Consider the following 13363-nt stretch of genomic DNA (forward strand, 5'->3'; position numbering starts at 1 on the left):
CACGACAGCCAAAGGGCACATGCCCCACTTGCCCCAGCCGTGCCTTCTACCTGTGCACAGCCACCTACAGCACCGAAACAGCAGCCCTACATGCGCGGCTCCGCCCTACCTCTCGCCTCGGCGACCCCACACCTTCCTTCCCCTGCCTTCACCCGCCCTCACTTGCCCGCCGCCTCCTTCTCCAGCCACGCCCCCAGCACCTCCAGACACTTGGGCAGGTCCCGGCGGCCCAGGCCGATGCGGAAGTGCCCCCGCGCCGCGGAGGGGCCGTGGTCGTACACGGAGGCGGGCAGCAGCAGCACGCCGCAGCCCGACACCACGCGGTCGCAGAACGCCTCCACGTCCTCCCGGGCCGCCGCCTCCGGAGCCAGCCTGAGCAACAGTGCAGGGAGTAGGGGCAGGTGAGCATGTAATCGCTGCCATCCCCTCTAGCTGTGGAGTCGCAGCACCCGCTCGCCAGTAGCAAGTGGCAGGTGTTAATTCCCCGCATATCCCTTAACCCGACTCACCTCGTGCATGCATGCTCTCCCCCCGCCCCGCACCCCCCTAGCTTGGTTTGGTTTAGTTTGGGCTGGAATTTACACCCCACCCCACCTCCCCGCATTCCCCCGCGCCCCCACCTGGGGAAGGCCACGGACCCGGCCCGCGGCTGGCTGTACGTGAACACGTGCGGGAAGCAGTCCATGAAGGCGCGCAGGGCGGCGCAGTTGGCTGCCACCAGGGCCAGGTTGCGCTCCAGGATGGTGGCACGCCCGCGCAGCGCCATCACGGCCAGAGCCTGGGGCGGGGGGTGGGTGGGGGAGTCGTGTGAGAGGCGGGCGTGTGCATGGTGGAGCGTGGTAAGTGGCAAATGGCTCGCTGGATAACATGGTGGAGTGGATCCTAGCTGGCGCTCCCGCAGTACGGTGTTGGCCGAAACCGGGTTCCCCTAGTGCCATGACACTGACCCCACACGCTGGCCCAACCTATTCGTCAGGGTTTTGGCGTGTAGCGCCGCACCCCACCCCACCCCGTCCCTCACGGCCTCACCTCGCTAGGCTGCGAGTTGCAGATGGTGGTGTAGTCCTTCAGCTCAGCCACTCGGTCCATCAGCCCCCGCAGAGCCGGCTGCACCGCCAGCCAGCCTATGCGCAGGCCTGGCAGACCAAACGCCTGCTCAGGCACAGCACGGCAGAGAACAGTGCAGTATCAAACGCACATGCGTCTAGAGATTATTGTGCCCGCATAAGTCCTGCGGCGCTTGCGCCCCAGTGCCCGCCCCACACCGCAGTTGCCGGTACCACCGTGCCACCCTTGTGCCTTGACAAGCACACATACACGCCCCTGCGTGCCCCCGCCCACCTTGGATAGGCCGCTGAGTGTGATGGCCTTGTCGTACACGTCCACCGCACTGGGCAGCCTGTCCGACTCGTCAAACTCTGCGTGCGTGTGCGTGTGTGTGCGTGTGTGTGTGTGTGTGTGTGTGCGTGTGTGTGTGTGTGTGTGTGTGTGTGTGTGTGTGTGTGTGTGTGTGTGTGTGTGGGTGTGTGTGTGTTAAAAAACGAAACGAAAGCCCGCCCAATGACGCGACGGAGTTACCGATACCCACCATTTTACCGAGCGTCGCGTGACTGTCGTGACCCAGGTAGTCATACTTACCCGCGATAAGCCTGGAACCCCACGGGCGACCATTCGGCCTGACCCCGCGATGCACCTGTATGCGTCCATGCTCCGCACCCTGGGCGCGCTAAACAACGTTTACCCAGCACGCCTACGGTAATTCCCGGATTCCCGCCCGCTGGTCGTAGTCGAGCTCACCTATAGGCAAAGGTGGAAGCATGGGCATAGGGCGGCAGCGAGGAAGTGTCACGGGCATGTGAATGGCAACGGCAATAAGAGAGGCGGCGTGCAGCAGACAAGCTAGGTATCACGCGTCCCAAATCCCGCCCACTAAGTACAATAACACGATTGGAAGAGGGCGAGTTAGCGGTGGCACTGCGACTAAACGGGGTCGAGGCTGCATGGGGGACGTGGCGGGCGGCGGGTTGCAGCGTTTCCAGACGCGTGTCAAGCTGGTGTGTGTGCGTGTGACGTGTGTGCGCCGTGGGCTGGCGGGAGCTGGCCTCCCGCTCCCCACTCCACGGCGGCACCGAGGTTAGGCACGCTCGCGGCCGCAGTGGCCGCGTCGGCTGTTCGTGACGAGCCCCCCATCCCCCACCCCCCAGTGTGTGTGTGTGTGTGTGTGTGTGTGTGTGTGTGTGTGTGTGTGTGTGTGTGTGTGTGTGTGTGTGTGTGTGTGTGTGTGTGTGTGTGTGTGTGTGTGTGTGTGTGACTACGGTTTCCACGGTTATTCTGCCAGATCACGTGAATCGTGTATCTGGTATAATCAACGACAGGGCTCTCAAACGAGGGCTGCCGTGACCTGGCGTTACCCCGGCAGAGCGCAAACAGCTCTGGAGTCCACAGGGTAACGCACTCCGACCCTTCACCGCGCCAGTAACCCTTGCGGAATTACTACCGGTGTAACAACCTCAGACCCAGCGGGCGAGCTACATCTTAAGACCAGGCGGGCAGAAAACAAAAAAAAACAGCAAACATAACAAAACACGCAGCACGCAGCACACGACAGCACGCGATAGCACGACCACAGTGGCTGTGGGGCTGAGTCCTGCGACCCCGCAGCCTGCACGACCTCAACCGCAACCTAACCAGCTCTCGACGCCAGGGCAGACTATGCCTAAGGGCAGCCACAAACGCGTCTGGCCACTAGGCCGATCCAGGCCGTAAGGCCCGGGGTGTTGCAGCACCCAACACACCCTCTCAGGCATAAAAACCCCACAAACCTGGCCCTGCTCCCACGGGTGTGTGTGTGTGTGTGACAGACGCAAATGGGAATGAGCCACGCACGTGTTGTTTGCATGTAGCAAGAAATGCAAACGTGCAGCATCCCGCCTTGCATCCATCCGGCCACATAGGCACGCTGGAGCCAGTGCGTTACCCTGTGCCCGCCACCACGCACACGCACACACACACACACACACACACACACACACACACACACACACACACACACACACACACACACACACACACACACACACAGCAAACCGCACCTCAACCTCCCCCTAACCAGCACGCACGCGCCCATGCTGAGGCACTGGGTCCCCAGCACACCTGAGGCACTGGGTCCCCAGCACACGCGTGCCTCCACATGATGCGACCCACAGCCCCCACTAAGCCCCCACCCCCGGCCCTCGTGCCCGGCCCCGCATCTACATACCTTTCATTTTGCTTTCTCATGGGCTGGTGGAAACAACCCCTCAACCCGAGCCCCCTGCACCCAGCCCCCTCAGCCCCTCAGCCCCCAGCCCCCAGCACGTACCCATCAGGCGGTACATCTCATCGCTGAACAGCACCGCGCTCGCCTCCCGGCACGCCGCTACCAGCCGCCCCCAGTCGTGTCGGCTGGGTATGAAGCCGGTGGGGTTGTGCGGGAAGTTGACCACCGCCAGCCGTGTGGTGGGGCGCAGCAGCGCCTGCGGAACAAGGGGAACCAAGGCAACGAGAGCAGCGCAGCGTCAAGCGGCAAGGTGTTTCGAGGGCCACACCTCTTTCAGTGGGCCACGTGTTGACAGTGAACAAGTGGACGGAGCGAAGCTCGGGCCATGCGCCGCAACTCTAACGGTGGCCGCGCAGGTACGCGCGCACCTTGAACTTGTCTACATCGAATGCGGCGCTGCCATCCTCCGCCAACTCCACCTCCCACATGGATACCTGGCAGCCCATGGAGGCAGCCACCTGCGGGGAAGGGATGCGGGCACAGCGGCAACAAATAGAAACATCGGGCACAGCGTGAAATCGTGGCGTGAAATGGGAGAGATGGTCAGCAGGGTGACAGCGGGTGTAAGGGGTTAGTGGGCTGGAGCACCAGTGGAAAATGCACGGCGTGGCAGAGGAGGATGCGCCCCGACAAGATGCCGTAGCCTTCTGTGCCTTCCCCGCTAACAATCAAAAGACATGTCTGCAGGGATGTCTGTGACTTTGTCACAAACCGCCAACCCCAGCCCCATCTGTACCCCACCTGGAACAAGGACTGGTACCCAGGGTACGTCACCACCTGGGCACAGGGAAGCATCCATCGGGGGCAGGCGCGTGTGTTTTTCGGCCTAGCCTTCACAGGAACGCTCGCATGCATTGTTTTATGTGCGGCACTGAAATGTACATTCAAAGGTGCTTGGCGTCACACTGTCACGTCCCACGCATGTGCCCTGCCCGCTCCCCATGCGGCATTACGGTACAGTCACGTCCCACGCATTTGAGCTGCGGGCCTCATTCCACATGTCGCGTGTCTCACCACGTGGTCCCCGGGTCGGAGCAGAGCCGTCATCGCCAGGTACACACCTGCGTGCGTGTGTGTTTGTATGTGAATGTGTGTACGTGTGTGTATGTGTCGCGTACTCTAGTATTAGGTGAGTAAACGTGTATGTTGTGCATGAGCGGGTGCGCGGATGCAATGTAGGACTCGGGCACCTGCAGGTCATCACCCGTGCCGAACCCACGCCGTGCCCCCCCCCCCTAGTCCACGCATACGGTAGTCCGGCACTCACACTCCTGCGGGGCGGCCACGATGACTCCCTCCGGCGACACGCTGTCGTACAGCCCACAGATCTCCTTGACAAGTTCCTGAACATGTGCAGATACCAGCCATGGCAAAGTGTGCTACAGCAGCGGCCACCTGGGGTTTTTATCCCCCGCCCAGAGAACCGCCCTGCGTCTGACCGCCTGGTACTGCGTGGATGCCTCCTTAACACTGACCAGACGTCCAAGCATCTAGCTATCCAGAGCACTTCAAGGTTATCGCCCTAAGCACTCATTTCTACCCCGCGCTTGCCCCGCGACACCCACCGGCGACCCGCGTGTCTCGCCATATCCGAGCCGCAGGTTCTCCCACTGCCTCAGGCTCTCAGCGTCCGCCAGCGCCAGCACCTCCGGCAGTCGCAACGGCTCGCAGTCGGAGCAGCACAGTAGGTGCGGCGCCGTGAACTCCCACTTGGCAAAGTAGCGCTGGGGTCGGGGCGGGGCGTGGGGGGCGTCGCAGGAGGGCGAGGAGCCGGGGGCCGGGGGGCCGACGGAGTCAACATGAGCGGCAATAACCGGTGGAGGGTACGAGGCGGTAGGCGAGTGTGTACTGCCCGCAGGCTTATACGACCCAGACAATCGGGTACAACTCACTTCAAGCTTGAAGGCTGGGAGCTAACGGGCCACAGCCAGCATCGGACAAGAAAGCCGGATGGTGCCATAACGGAGGCATATATGGTGCCATACGGGAAGCGGTGGGCGGGGCGGGGCGGTGGGGAGGTTGGGGTTCAGCGTCTCCACTTCTTCATTTTGCGGGGCGGTAGATTGCATGCATATGAGATTGTATTTATGTAGTCATGCTGCACACCTGGTTGTCTTGCGAGCCGCCCAAGGCTGACGCTGTCCTCGGTTGCGCAGCATTGCCATGTGCAGCCGACGCTGCGCCTGTGCCTTCTACGGGCATTGCTGCTAATTGAACCGCCAAGTTTGAGATGCAGTATGTATAGTTTGCGTCGAACTATGAGCAAAGGAGCAAGCTGTCAAGCTAAACACGCTCGGGCGGCCTGAGCTCAAGCTTGAAAGATGGCCAGTCACTTACAATAAATTTTAGTCCGAAGCGCTCAGTCCGTCGCGTCTTGCAGCGCCGTACTTGCACGCCGTGCCCAATCCAGTCGCTACCCGTCGCCCCTACTGTTTCCGATCCAAGAGCTTCACGCTCTGCTTCCTCACAGAGCTCTTGATATGACTATGTACCCAGCAATGGGAAAGCCCTTGCAGCCACGACCCCGCACGCGGCAAGACGCCCGCAGGCACCCACCGCCGCCGACGCAAACGCCCACAGCCGCGCTCACTACTCGGCAGCAAACCCGACCGCCACACCTGGCCGCCGCCCGGCCCTCCTCCACATCTCACGCCAAAACTCCAGAGGCAACCACTGCCTCCACGTCCCAACCCAGCCCAGACGCCGCTCCAAGCCGCCTCCTCCCAGCCGCTCCCGGCGCCCGCAATGCACACCGGACTCCTGTCGCCCTGCTGCCGCTCCCTCCCCTCAGCGCCTCAGCTGCTCCCAGAGTCGTCGTCCTGGTGCATGAGGTTCTCGCGGTAGTTGTAGTCGTAGAACTGCTTCACGTCGCTGAGCATGGAGAAGAAGATGCCGCTCATGCCGCTGGCAGCCAGGTCCTCCGGCGCAATGCGAGCCGTCACCTGGAGGCGAGGGGCAGGGGGCAGCGCGGGAACGTTTGGAAGGGGTTGCGACTTGCGAGGTTAGGGCAGTGGGAACAGGGCTCGATATTATTATATTCTGCATTACCGTAGACGGGTTCTTTCACATCAACTGTGAGGGCATGAAACACGAGAGTTCACCCGCAAGGCGCCGGGTGCAGAAGAATGGCGGACGGCAGCACAAGGCCCTTGGGGTCCAAAGCACGACCCATGACCGCCTGAAATGCCCTTGCTGCGCACGCCCGTTGCCATCTCACAGCGACCCCCAGCTGACCGTGCACGTTCCTCTCACTCCCCCTCTCCAGACTATTTCACTGCTTGCCCCCCCCCCGCCCGCACCTTGGGCTTGACCATGTCCAGGATCTCGTCCACCACGTCGTAGATGGACAGGTCGGCGTACTCGTGCATGACGTGCACCCACATGTGGTGGATCTCCTTGAAGAAGATGTACAGCTCCACCGGCGTGATCACACCCTGGTGCGGGCGGGGGTGATGGGGGCAATGGGGGTGGGACAATGGTGTTGGAGCGGGTTGGGGAGAAGGGTGTTTGCTTCAGTCGTGCGGGTTCATGTGCTGGCTGCTGGGAGGTGGACTGTAACGACGGGAAAAGGCCCTTCGAAGTTGTCAGGATCGGGAACCGCGTTACACGGACGTGGGCATCGGAAGCCTTGAGACTTGAACACGATGGTGAGGCGCTGATGCAAGGCGGCACGTTTTCGCCTCTCCCTACCTGCTTCTTGAGGTCGAACAGGTCGAAGAAGTACTTGATGGCTGCGGGGTGGGTGCGGTGGTCCCAGGCCAGCACAAAGTCCGTGAAGGCCATCAGGTCCATCTCGTCCCTGGGGGAGCAGCAGAGGGAGGAATGAGGGGGGAGAGGAGGAAGGGCGCAGCGGAATGGGTAATGTAATGAGTGGCCGTGAGGGGCGCTTCGCCGCGCTGCGCCTGGACATCATCCCATTTGCGGTTGCTGCTTGGTGGTCATTCTGCAGCCTAGTGTGGTAGCATGGATCTGTGCGCGACCTTTTTCCCACACCTGTGCACGGTGCGGCCCTGCACGACGCGCATGCGCATGACGTGCTCCTCGAAAATGCGGCTGATGAAGAGCGGGCTCATGGTGCCGTTGCTGATGGCGCTGAACTCGGTGCGGCTCAGCAGCCCGTTCATGTCCTCGTCCAGGGCCAGGAACGTCTTGTACACGCGCTGGGTGGACTGCGGAGGAGGCACGGGGGTTCCCAGTTGTGGTGGCGGGACAATGGGTGTGCTCACGCCAAGTTCAACCGATACCCAGAAACGTGGGGGGCGCAGCAAGGTAAATTGGAGACAGCAAAGCATTACACAACGTCATACGGGCAAGTGTGCTGAAACCCTTGTAGCGCGCGGCAAACAGAGCTGGGAGACTCGTGCATGGTGAATAACAGCGTGGCATGCGGGCACCGGCGCGGGCCAGCCTCGCACCTGGAATGAGAACCAGTTGGATATGAGCTGGTGCTCTTGCAGCTGGTTGTTCTTCAGCTCGTTCAGCTCCTGTGCGGGACACGGACCGCATACATGACACGAGGGCGTGATTGTGTGGCACAGCGGGGAGGGGGCGCATGGGGGAGGGGGGAGAGAGAGAGAGACAGGGCAGGCATGACGCAGCACAACGGAAGGCGGAAGCAGCACGGAACAGGCCAGAGTTGAAGGCTTGAAGCAGTCGGTGCATGCCCACTTCCGCCCCTGTCCAGCATAGCGCCTCCGCTACATGTACAACCCCCGCGTGTTTCCTTTCTTGCGCCCCCCCGCCCACACCTGCAGCACGATGCTGTTGACCAGGTCCCGGATGCGCACGGCGCCGTTCTTGCCGTGGAAGAACAGCAGCTTGCGCACCGCAATGCGGCCGTAGTCCTTGAGGAATGAGGGCTGTTGGGGGAGAAGAGGGAGAGGAGAGGGCGTGTCGGAGAGGGAGGCAACAATGCCTGCGCCGGCCCTCAGCCGCCCGAGCCATCCAAATATCCCCCCTGAACTGCAGCAGCCCTGCAACATCCCCCCCTCCCCTACCCGGTCTTCCGCCGCACCCGCTCCTCGTTGTTTGCCCCCTACTGTCCATTCACCCCATCTCCGGCTTCGGCCCCCTACACAGCAACCCCCCACCTGCATGTCTGACAGCGCCGACACCTGCGGCACCAGGCTCTTCACGTACTCCTCCAGCTGCTCAGTGGTCAGGCTGCCCGTGTTGTCCGGGTCAAACGCCGACAGCTCCAGCCGCTGTGTGCAGTGCGGGAGCGAGGGTGTGGCAAGTGCGGGGTACAGCGCGTGATGACGCAATGTATACCGGTGGTGGGAGCCCCTGGGCAGCAATCACTCCTACCGGAGTCCAGGGGTGTTCCTATACTTGCCAATCCTATGCGGCCACCTTCTGCCACGCCCCCCCAGCGCTAATACCCCCCGCACGCCCCTGCTCACGTTCTGGTGCATGGTGGTGCGCAGGTTGAGGTAGTTGAGGAACTGGTTGGCGGAAATGCAGCCGTTGCCGTCGCGCTCGAACTTGAGAAACACGGGCGCCTTGAAGTAGGGCTCGATCTGGGGGCCGAAGCACTCGCGGCACCGCGTCAGCACCTGCGGTGGCAGCGGCGTGACAGGTGGGAGGGCGGGTGGCTGAGGCAAGAGCCGTCATCTGGCGGCAGTATGGCAAGCGACGTTGGAAGATTGAGATGCACGTGCTGGCACAGCTGATGTCCAAGCCCCTGCAACCCTCCCCCCACGAACATGAACGGCTACCCCTCGGGAACATGCACCTGCCCGAACCCTGGCTGTACCGTACTCGAGGAACCGCAGCCCCAGCTCTTACTCCCTCCGCAGGGCCTTGAACCAACCCAAGCAACCCAACGATCCAATCCGCAAAGCCCAACTTTCCAAGCCCACACACGCGCATTCAGCACACCCACCTGTGAGAAGCCGTCGTAGTTGATGCGCACCTCGTCGCCGCTGTCGTTGTAGCTGCCCAGCTCCTCCATCATGTACCAGATCTGTCGCAGCTCGTCCTCCGACAGCAGCAGCGTCTCCTGGACAGCAAAGAGGCAGCGACCACCACAGGCAAAGGAGAGAGCAAGCGCATGAGTGTGATGGAAGGTGGGTTGTTTACAATGTGGGGCGCTAGAGGTGCCAGCGCACAGCTGTTGTAGGCCCAGGCGTGCGGCGGACACGTGGTTGCGGGGTTCAAGAGCCCGTGCTCATCTCCCGCCTGCGCGCTGCGCATCTGTCCACATCCGTGCTCATGTTGCTAGCGGAAGCCGCAGGGCTGCTGCCCCCCCCCCATCTCAGCGCAGCCATGGTGTGGGAGCCAGCGCGAGCGGCGTTCCTGAGGAACCTTCGATGACCGGGACGGCGACGCCCCAAGCCCGCTGCCCCACCTCCCCCACCTGCTCTTTACGCCGCTTCGCCTCGCGCTTCACCAGCGTTCCAACCGAGTTCGCCTTCGCCTTCTGCAGATGTGACACGCACGGAGCGTTCAACGCTTGCAGCCGTGCCAAACCCAGCAGGTATGTGCACACCTCTCCCCGACCAACCATGGTAACTAACCGGCTTGTAGAAGCTGGGTATCGATGGCGCGGTCCTCCGCTTGCTTCCCTCATACTGCTCGAGTATGCTGCAGAACTCCTGCTGCACCTCTTGCTCTGCGCGTCAGGGCACCATTCTGTCAGCTTAACCGGCCATTGAAAGGCCTGGACGCCGCGCGCCTCACCGATGTCCTCAGGCTCGCGGTCAGGCTCTGGCGAGTCCTTGACAAAGCCGTTTAGCGCCGAGAGCAACATTCTACTTCAGTCAACGCGACAATGCTCAGGGTACAGAACGAACGAGCCGCCTGAGCCAATCGTCGCCCAGGCGGCTCAAATAGATACTGTAATTTCCAACGCAGCCTAAGGAACTAGCGCGAGGTGAGCAAACGGTGTAGGCTTAAAGCGCTGCACGCGGCTAGTTTCTATACTTTAAATGATTCTGTTATTCTATGTTTAACCACTTACACAAGCCCGCCGAGGTCGACTGTCATGGCCATCCGTGCGCATGCATGAAGTGCGGCTTTCGCACTCCCCGCAAGGCCGCAACCCCCGGAGTCCCCCTGGCAACCCCCGAGCTCCTCGGCGCTCCTCCCCACAGCCTCTCCTTGACCGCGCCGCTTGCGAGCACAAAGCGAGCCCCACAACTGAAGCTCTAACACTTGTGGTGGTACAAGTGAGGGACAATTGCGCTCCTGAGCAGTGTTCAAGGCGATTAGGCTCAACCCCAACAATTGTTGATGTGCAGTGCTTGATACAGCGATGTACGACACTGCGTTACTGAAAGCCAAAGATGACCTGCCGTCGCGGCATGGGCGCCCTTGCGGAGTCGATAGCCGCTCTTAACCCGCCAGACAGCTGATAGGCTCCTGTTATGCCTCTGCCGCCTATCTACCGGCTTGGCAGTGAGACGCTTCGAGCAAGATTGTGCCGTAGTCCTGTCCATCTGCCAGGCCGTGGCGTGGCGGTAGAAAGGGAGGGCTGACTGTTGGGGACGAGTGGATAGCCGCCAGGTGCATGTGGCTAAGAGTCAAGGCACCAGCAAGCGGCGGCCAATACTGAAGCTGGTGGCGGCTGTTGGGCTGCGGCCAGGGCCCATGGGTATGATGCAGGTACTGTGTGAGTCACTGACGACAAAGGCACTGCCGAGCAGGCTTAAGGGCTCGGATGCGACCGCTACAGCCCCTGATACGGCTGGCCCAGACCAGGCTTGCATGACCAGTGTCTGCATAGCTGCAACCACCCTGCATGCCTACAACTCGGTGCGACACTACCTTCAACCCGCAATGCAGTTAGGCAGGGGAGCTGCACAGCTGAAGCGCTGCTGTAGCGGCGCTGCGGCGTTGGGTTTCGGTGAAGGACTGGTGGCGGCCACGGTGGGAGACTGGAAGGCAAGTATCAAGGTGGCAGTGAGGACTGCGGACCGCGCTTCAATACTGTTCTGCCGGGTGCGTGTCGTGAGTTGCGTCCACACTTGACCTGATTTCATGCTTGGCGTAAGTTGTTGATTGCGACTGGGTACGCCAGCACTGTAAGGGCCGTGTGCGAAGCCACATCCAGACATCCCCGCCACACTTGCTCGGCACACAGCGGGCACACCTAGCCATACGCAGGCTCTTGCCACAACAAGGGTGTGTCTTCTGACTGGGCTTGGTATGTCAAAAGGTGCATGTTCGTCGGCTGTGGAGTGAAGGCGCGCTGCGAGGGGCACAGGCACCATTTTGTGCGCAGGGCATGCGGGCATCCCCATGCCGAAGACCTTCCTTTGACCCGCACGTCCGAGTGCCCAACACTATTTCCAAGACCGATTCACGGGCACTTCGAATAGGTTCTACCAAGTAGATTACTCCTGAGCACAGAGTTATAAAGAATGGTGAAGAAAGAAGTGAAGCCCATCGATATCACCGCAACGCTAAGATGCAAAGTAGCAGTAGTCGGTAAGCAGGCATGTAACTGCGTCCATTTACACAGGAGTGGCGAACTGTGCTGAGGCGAATTTCTGCTGGGACGCGCAGGCGAAGCGACTGTCGGCAAGAGCGCGCTCATCTCTATGTTCACGAGTAAAGGCAGCAAGTTTCTAAAGGACTATGCGATGGTAAGTCTGCAAGGGTGAAGCTGTTAAGCAAGCATGTCCACCGGGCTGCATGTTGTGTGTTATTCCTCACCCATGCGACCCCGCATCTGCATCCTTGCGCTTACAGACGAGTGGGGTGGAGGTGGTGGTAGCCCCGGTGACCATTCCGGACACGACGGTCTCGGTGGAGCTCTTTCTGCTGGACACGGCGGGGAGCGACCTGTACAAGGAGCAGATATCGCAGTACTGGAACGGCGTATACTACGCCATTCTCGTGTTCGATGTGAGCTCTATGGAGTCCTTCGAGTCGTGCAAGGCGTGGTTTGAGCTGCTCAAATCGGCGCGGTAGGTTGGGTGGGGTGGGGCTGGGTGGGTGGCTGCAACGCGTGGCTGGTGCAAGGGGTGCGCCTGGCTGGTGCTGCGGGTGGGGGCCGGCCGAAACCCCACAGTGCATCACAAACTTCGACTTCGTAATCTCACGCGGGGTGTTCTTTCGCTGGCCCTCTTCGTAGTCCCGACCGCGAGCGGCCGCTGCGCGCCGTGCTGGTGGCGAACAAGACGGACCTTCCGCCGCAGCGGCACCAGGTGCGGCTGGACATGGCGCAGGACTGGGCCACCACCAACACCCTCGACTTCTTCGACGTGTCCGCGGTGAGTGGTGTGGGTCGTCGTGGGGGTGGGGGCAGAGCAGGAGAGGGAGGGGAAGTGTAGAGGCTGTGGGAGTTGAGTGTGGGGGCTGTAGATTCGGGAGTGCGTTGATGCGGCAGTTAGCACACTCGCATGTTATCACCCCACAACGCAGAACCCGCCCGGCAAGGACGCGGATGCGCCGTTCCTGTCCATCGCCACCACCTTCTACCGCAACTACGAGGACAAGGTGGCGGCCTTCCAGGACGCTTGCCGCAACTACTGAGAGAGCAGTTGCGGGCGAGGAGAGATCCCGGTCTCTTGCCGCAACTACTGAGAGAGCAGTTGCGGGCGATGAGAGATCCCGGTCTAAGTATCTGGGTGGAATGGCGGATGCATGCGGCAAGTTGGGGTGATGAGGCCACCGGTCACAGAGCCGGTGAAGTCTAGTATTTGCTTAGGAAGAGGCTTCCGTGGAGGTTTACACGGGGCCGGTGAACGAATACGTCGCGGAGGACGCCTTGTGATTCTGGAGACAGTCCAAGGGCTTCATGTACATAGACTGTGTGAAACAGGGGCGGAAAAAAAGGCACGCGCTGTGCCGCAGCCATCGATTGCAGCTCTGCTGCTGGTTTGGCGCACTGGCCTGACGGCCTGAGGAGCTTCGTGCACGGCGCTGAAATGCGTCGGCGTGTCTGCTTATGTAATGATGTTTCGTATTCGGTCATCGCCTGTAGGCGTAGACTAAACTCCTCCGTGTGATTACGGGGCGGTCGGTCGGGGGGTCCGCATTCCGGTGTGGCATGGGGTCAAAAAGTTTGTTCCTAACCCCCCCCCCCTTTCGGAAGCT

At 61.3% G+C, this 13363-nt stretch overlaps 3 protein-coding genes across 3 annotated transcripts; 1 reads left to right on the forward strand and 2 right to left on the reverse strand.

Moving 5' to 3' along the window:
- CHLRE_01g047850v5 (uncharacterized protein) lies at window positions 1-5566 on the reverse strand. Its single transcript, XM_001690164.2, has 12 exons — window positions 5426-5566; window positions 5212-5232; window positions 4885-5043; window positions 4587-4662; window positions 4334-4380; window positions 4061-4096; window positions 3688-3777; window positions 3362-3515; window positions 1342-1418; window positions 1030-1152; window positions 621-778; window positions 1-372 (listed from the first exon to the last, which is right to left on the reverse strand). Exons 1-12 carry the CDS (start codon window positions 5519-5521, stop codon window positions 159-161), a joined length of 1251 nt encoding a protein of 416 aa, XP_001690216.1. The 5' UTR covers window positions 5522-5566; the 3' UTR covers window positions 1-158.
- A 74-nt stretch (window positions 5567-5640) lies between these two features.
- On the reverse strand, window positions 5641-10261 carry CHLRE_01g047900v5 (uncharacterized protein). Its single transcript, XM_043058912.1, has 12 exons — window positions 10001-10261; window positions 9838-9932; window positions 9678-9740; window positions 9204-9320; window positions 8722-8874; window positions 8410-8523; window positions 8068-8178; window positions 7735-7803; window positions 7313-7488; window positions 7010-7118; window positions 6619-6753; window positions 5641-6261 (listed from the first exon to the last, which is right to left on the reverse strand). The coding sequence occupies exons 1-12, from the start codon at window positions 10068-10070 to the stop codon at window positions 6115-6117; spliced, it is 1359 nt and encodes a 452-aa protein (XP_042928826.1). The 5' UTR covers window positions 10071-10261; the 3' UTR covers window positions 5641-6114.
- Window positions 10262-11622: 1361 nt separating this feature from the next.
- On the forward strand, window positions 11623-13232 carry CHLRE_01g047950v5 (uncharacterized protein). The gene is made up of 5 exons (XM_001689693.2): window positions 11623-11749; window positions 11828-11907; window positions 12014-12231; window positions 12399-12537; window positions 12689-13232. The coding sequence occupies exons 1-5, from the start codon at window positions 11683-11685 to the stop codon at window positions 12797-12799; spliced, it is 615 nt and encodes a 204-aa protein (XP_001689745.1). The 5' UTR covers window positions 11623-11682; the 3' UTR covers window positions 12800-13232.
- Window positions 13233-13363: the final 131 nt, after the last annotated feature.

Source organism: Chlamydomonas reinhardtii, chromosome 1, assembly GCF_000002595.2.
Source record: "Chlamydomonas reinhardtii strain CC-503 cw92 mt+ chromosome 1, whole genome shotgun sequence".
NCBI lineage: Eukaryota > Viridiplantae > Chlorophyta > Chlorophyceae > Chlamydomonadales > Chlamydomonadaceae > Chlamydomonas > Chlamydomonas reinhardtii.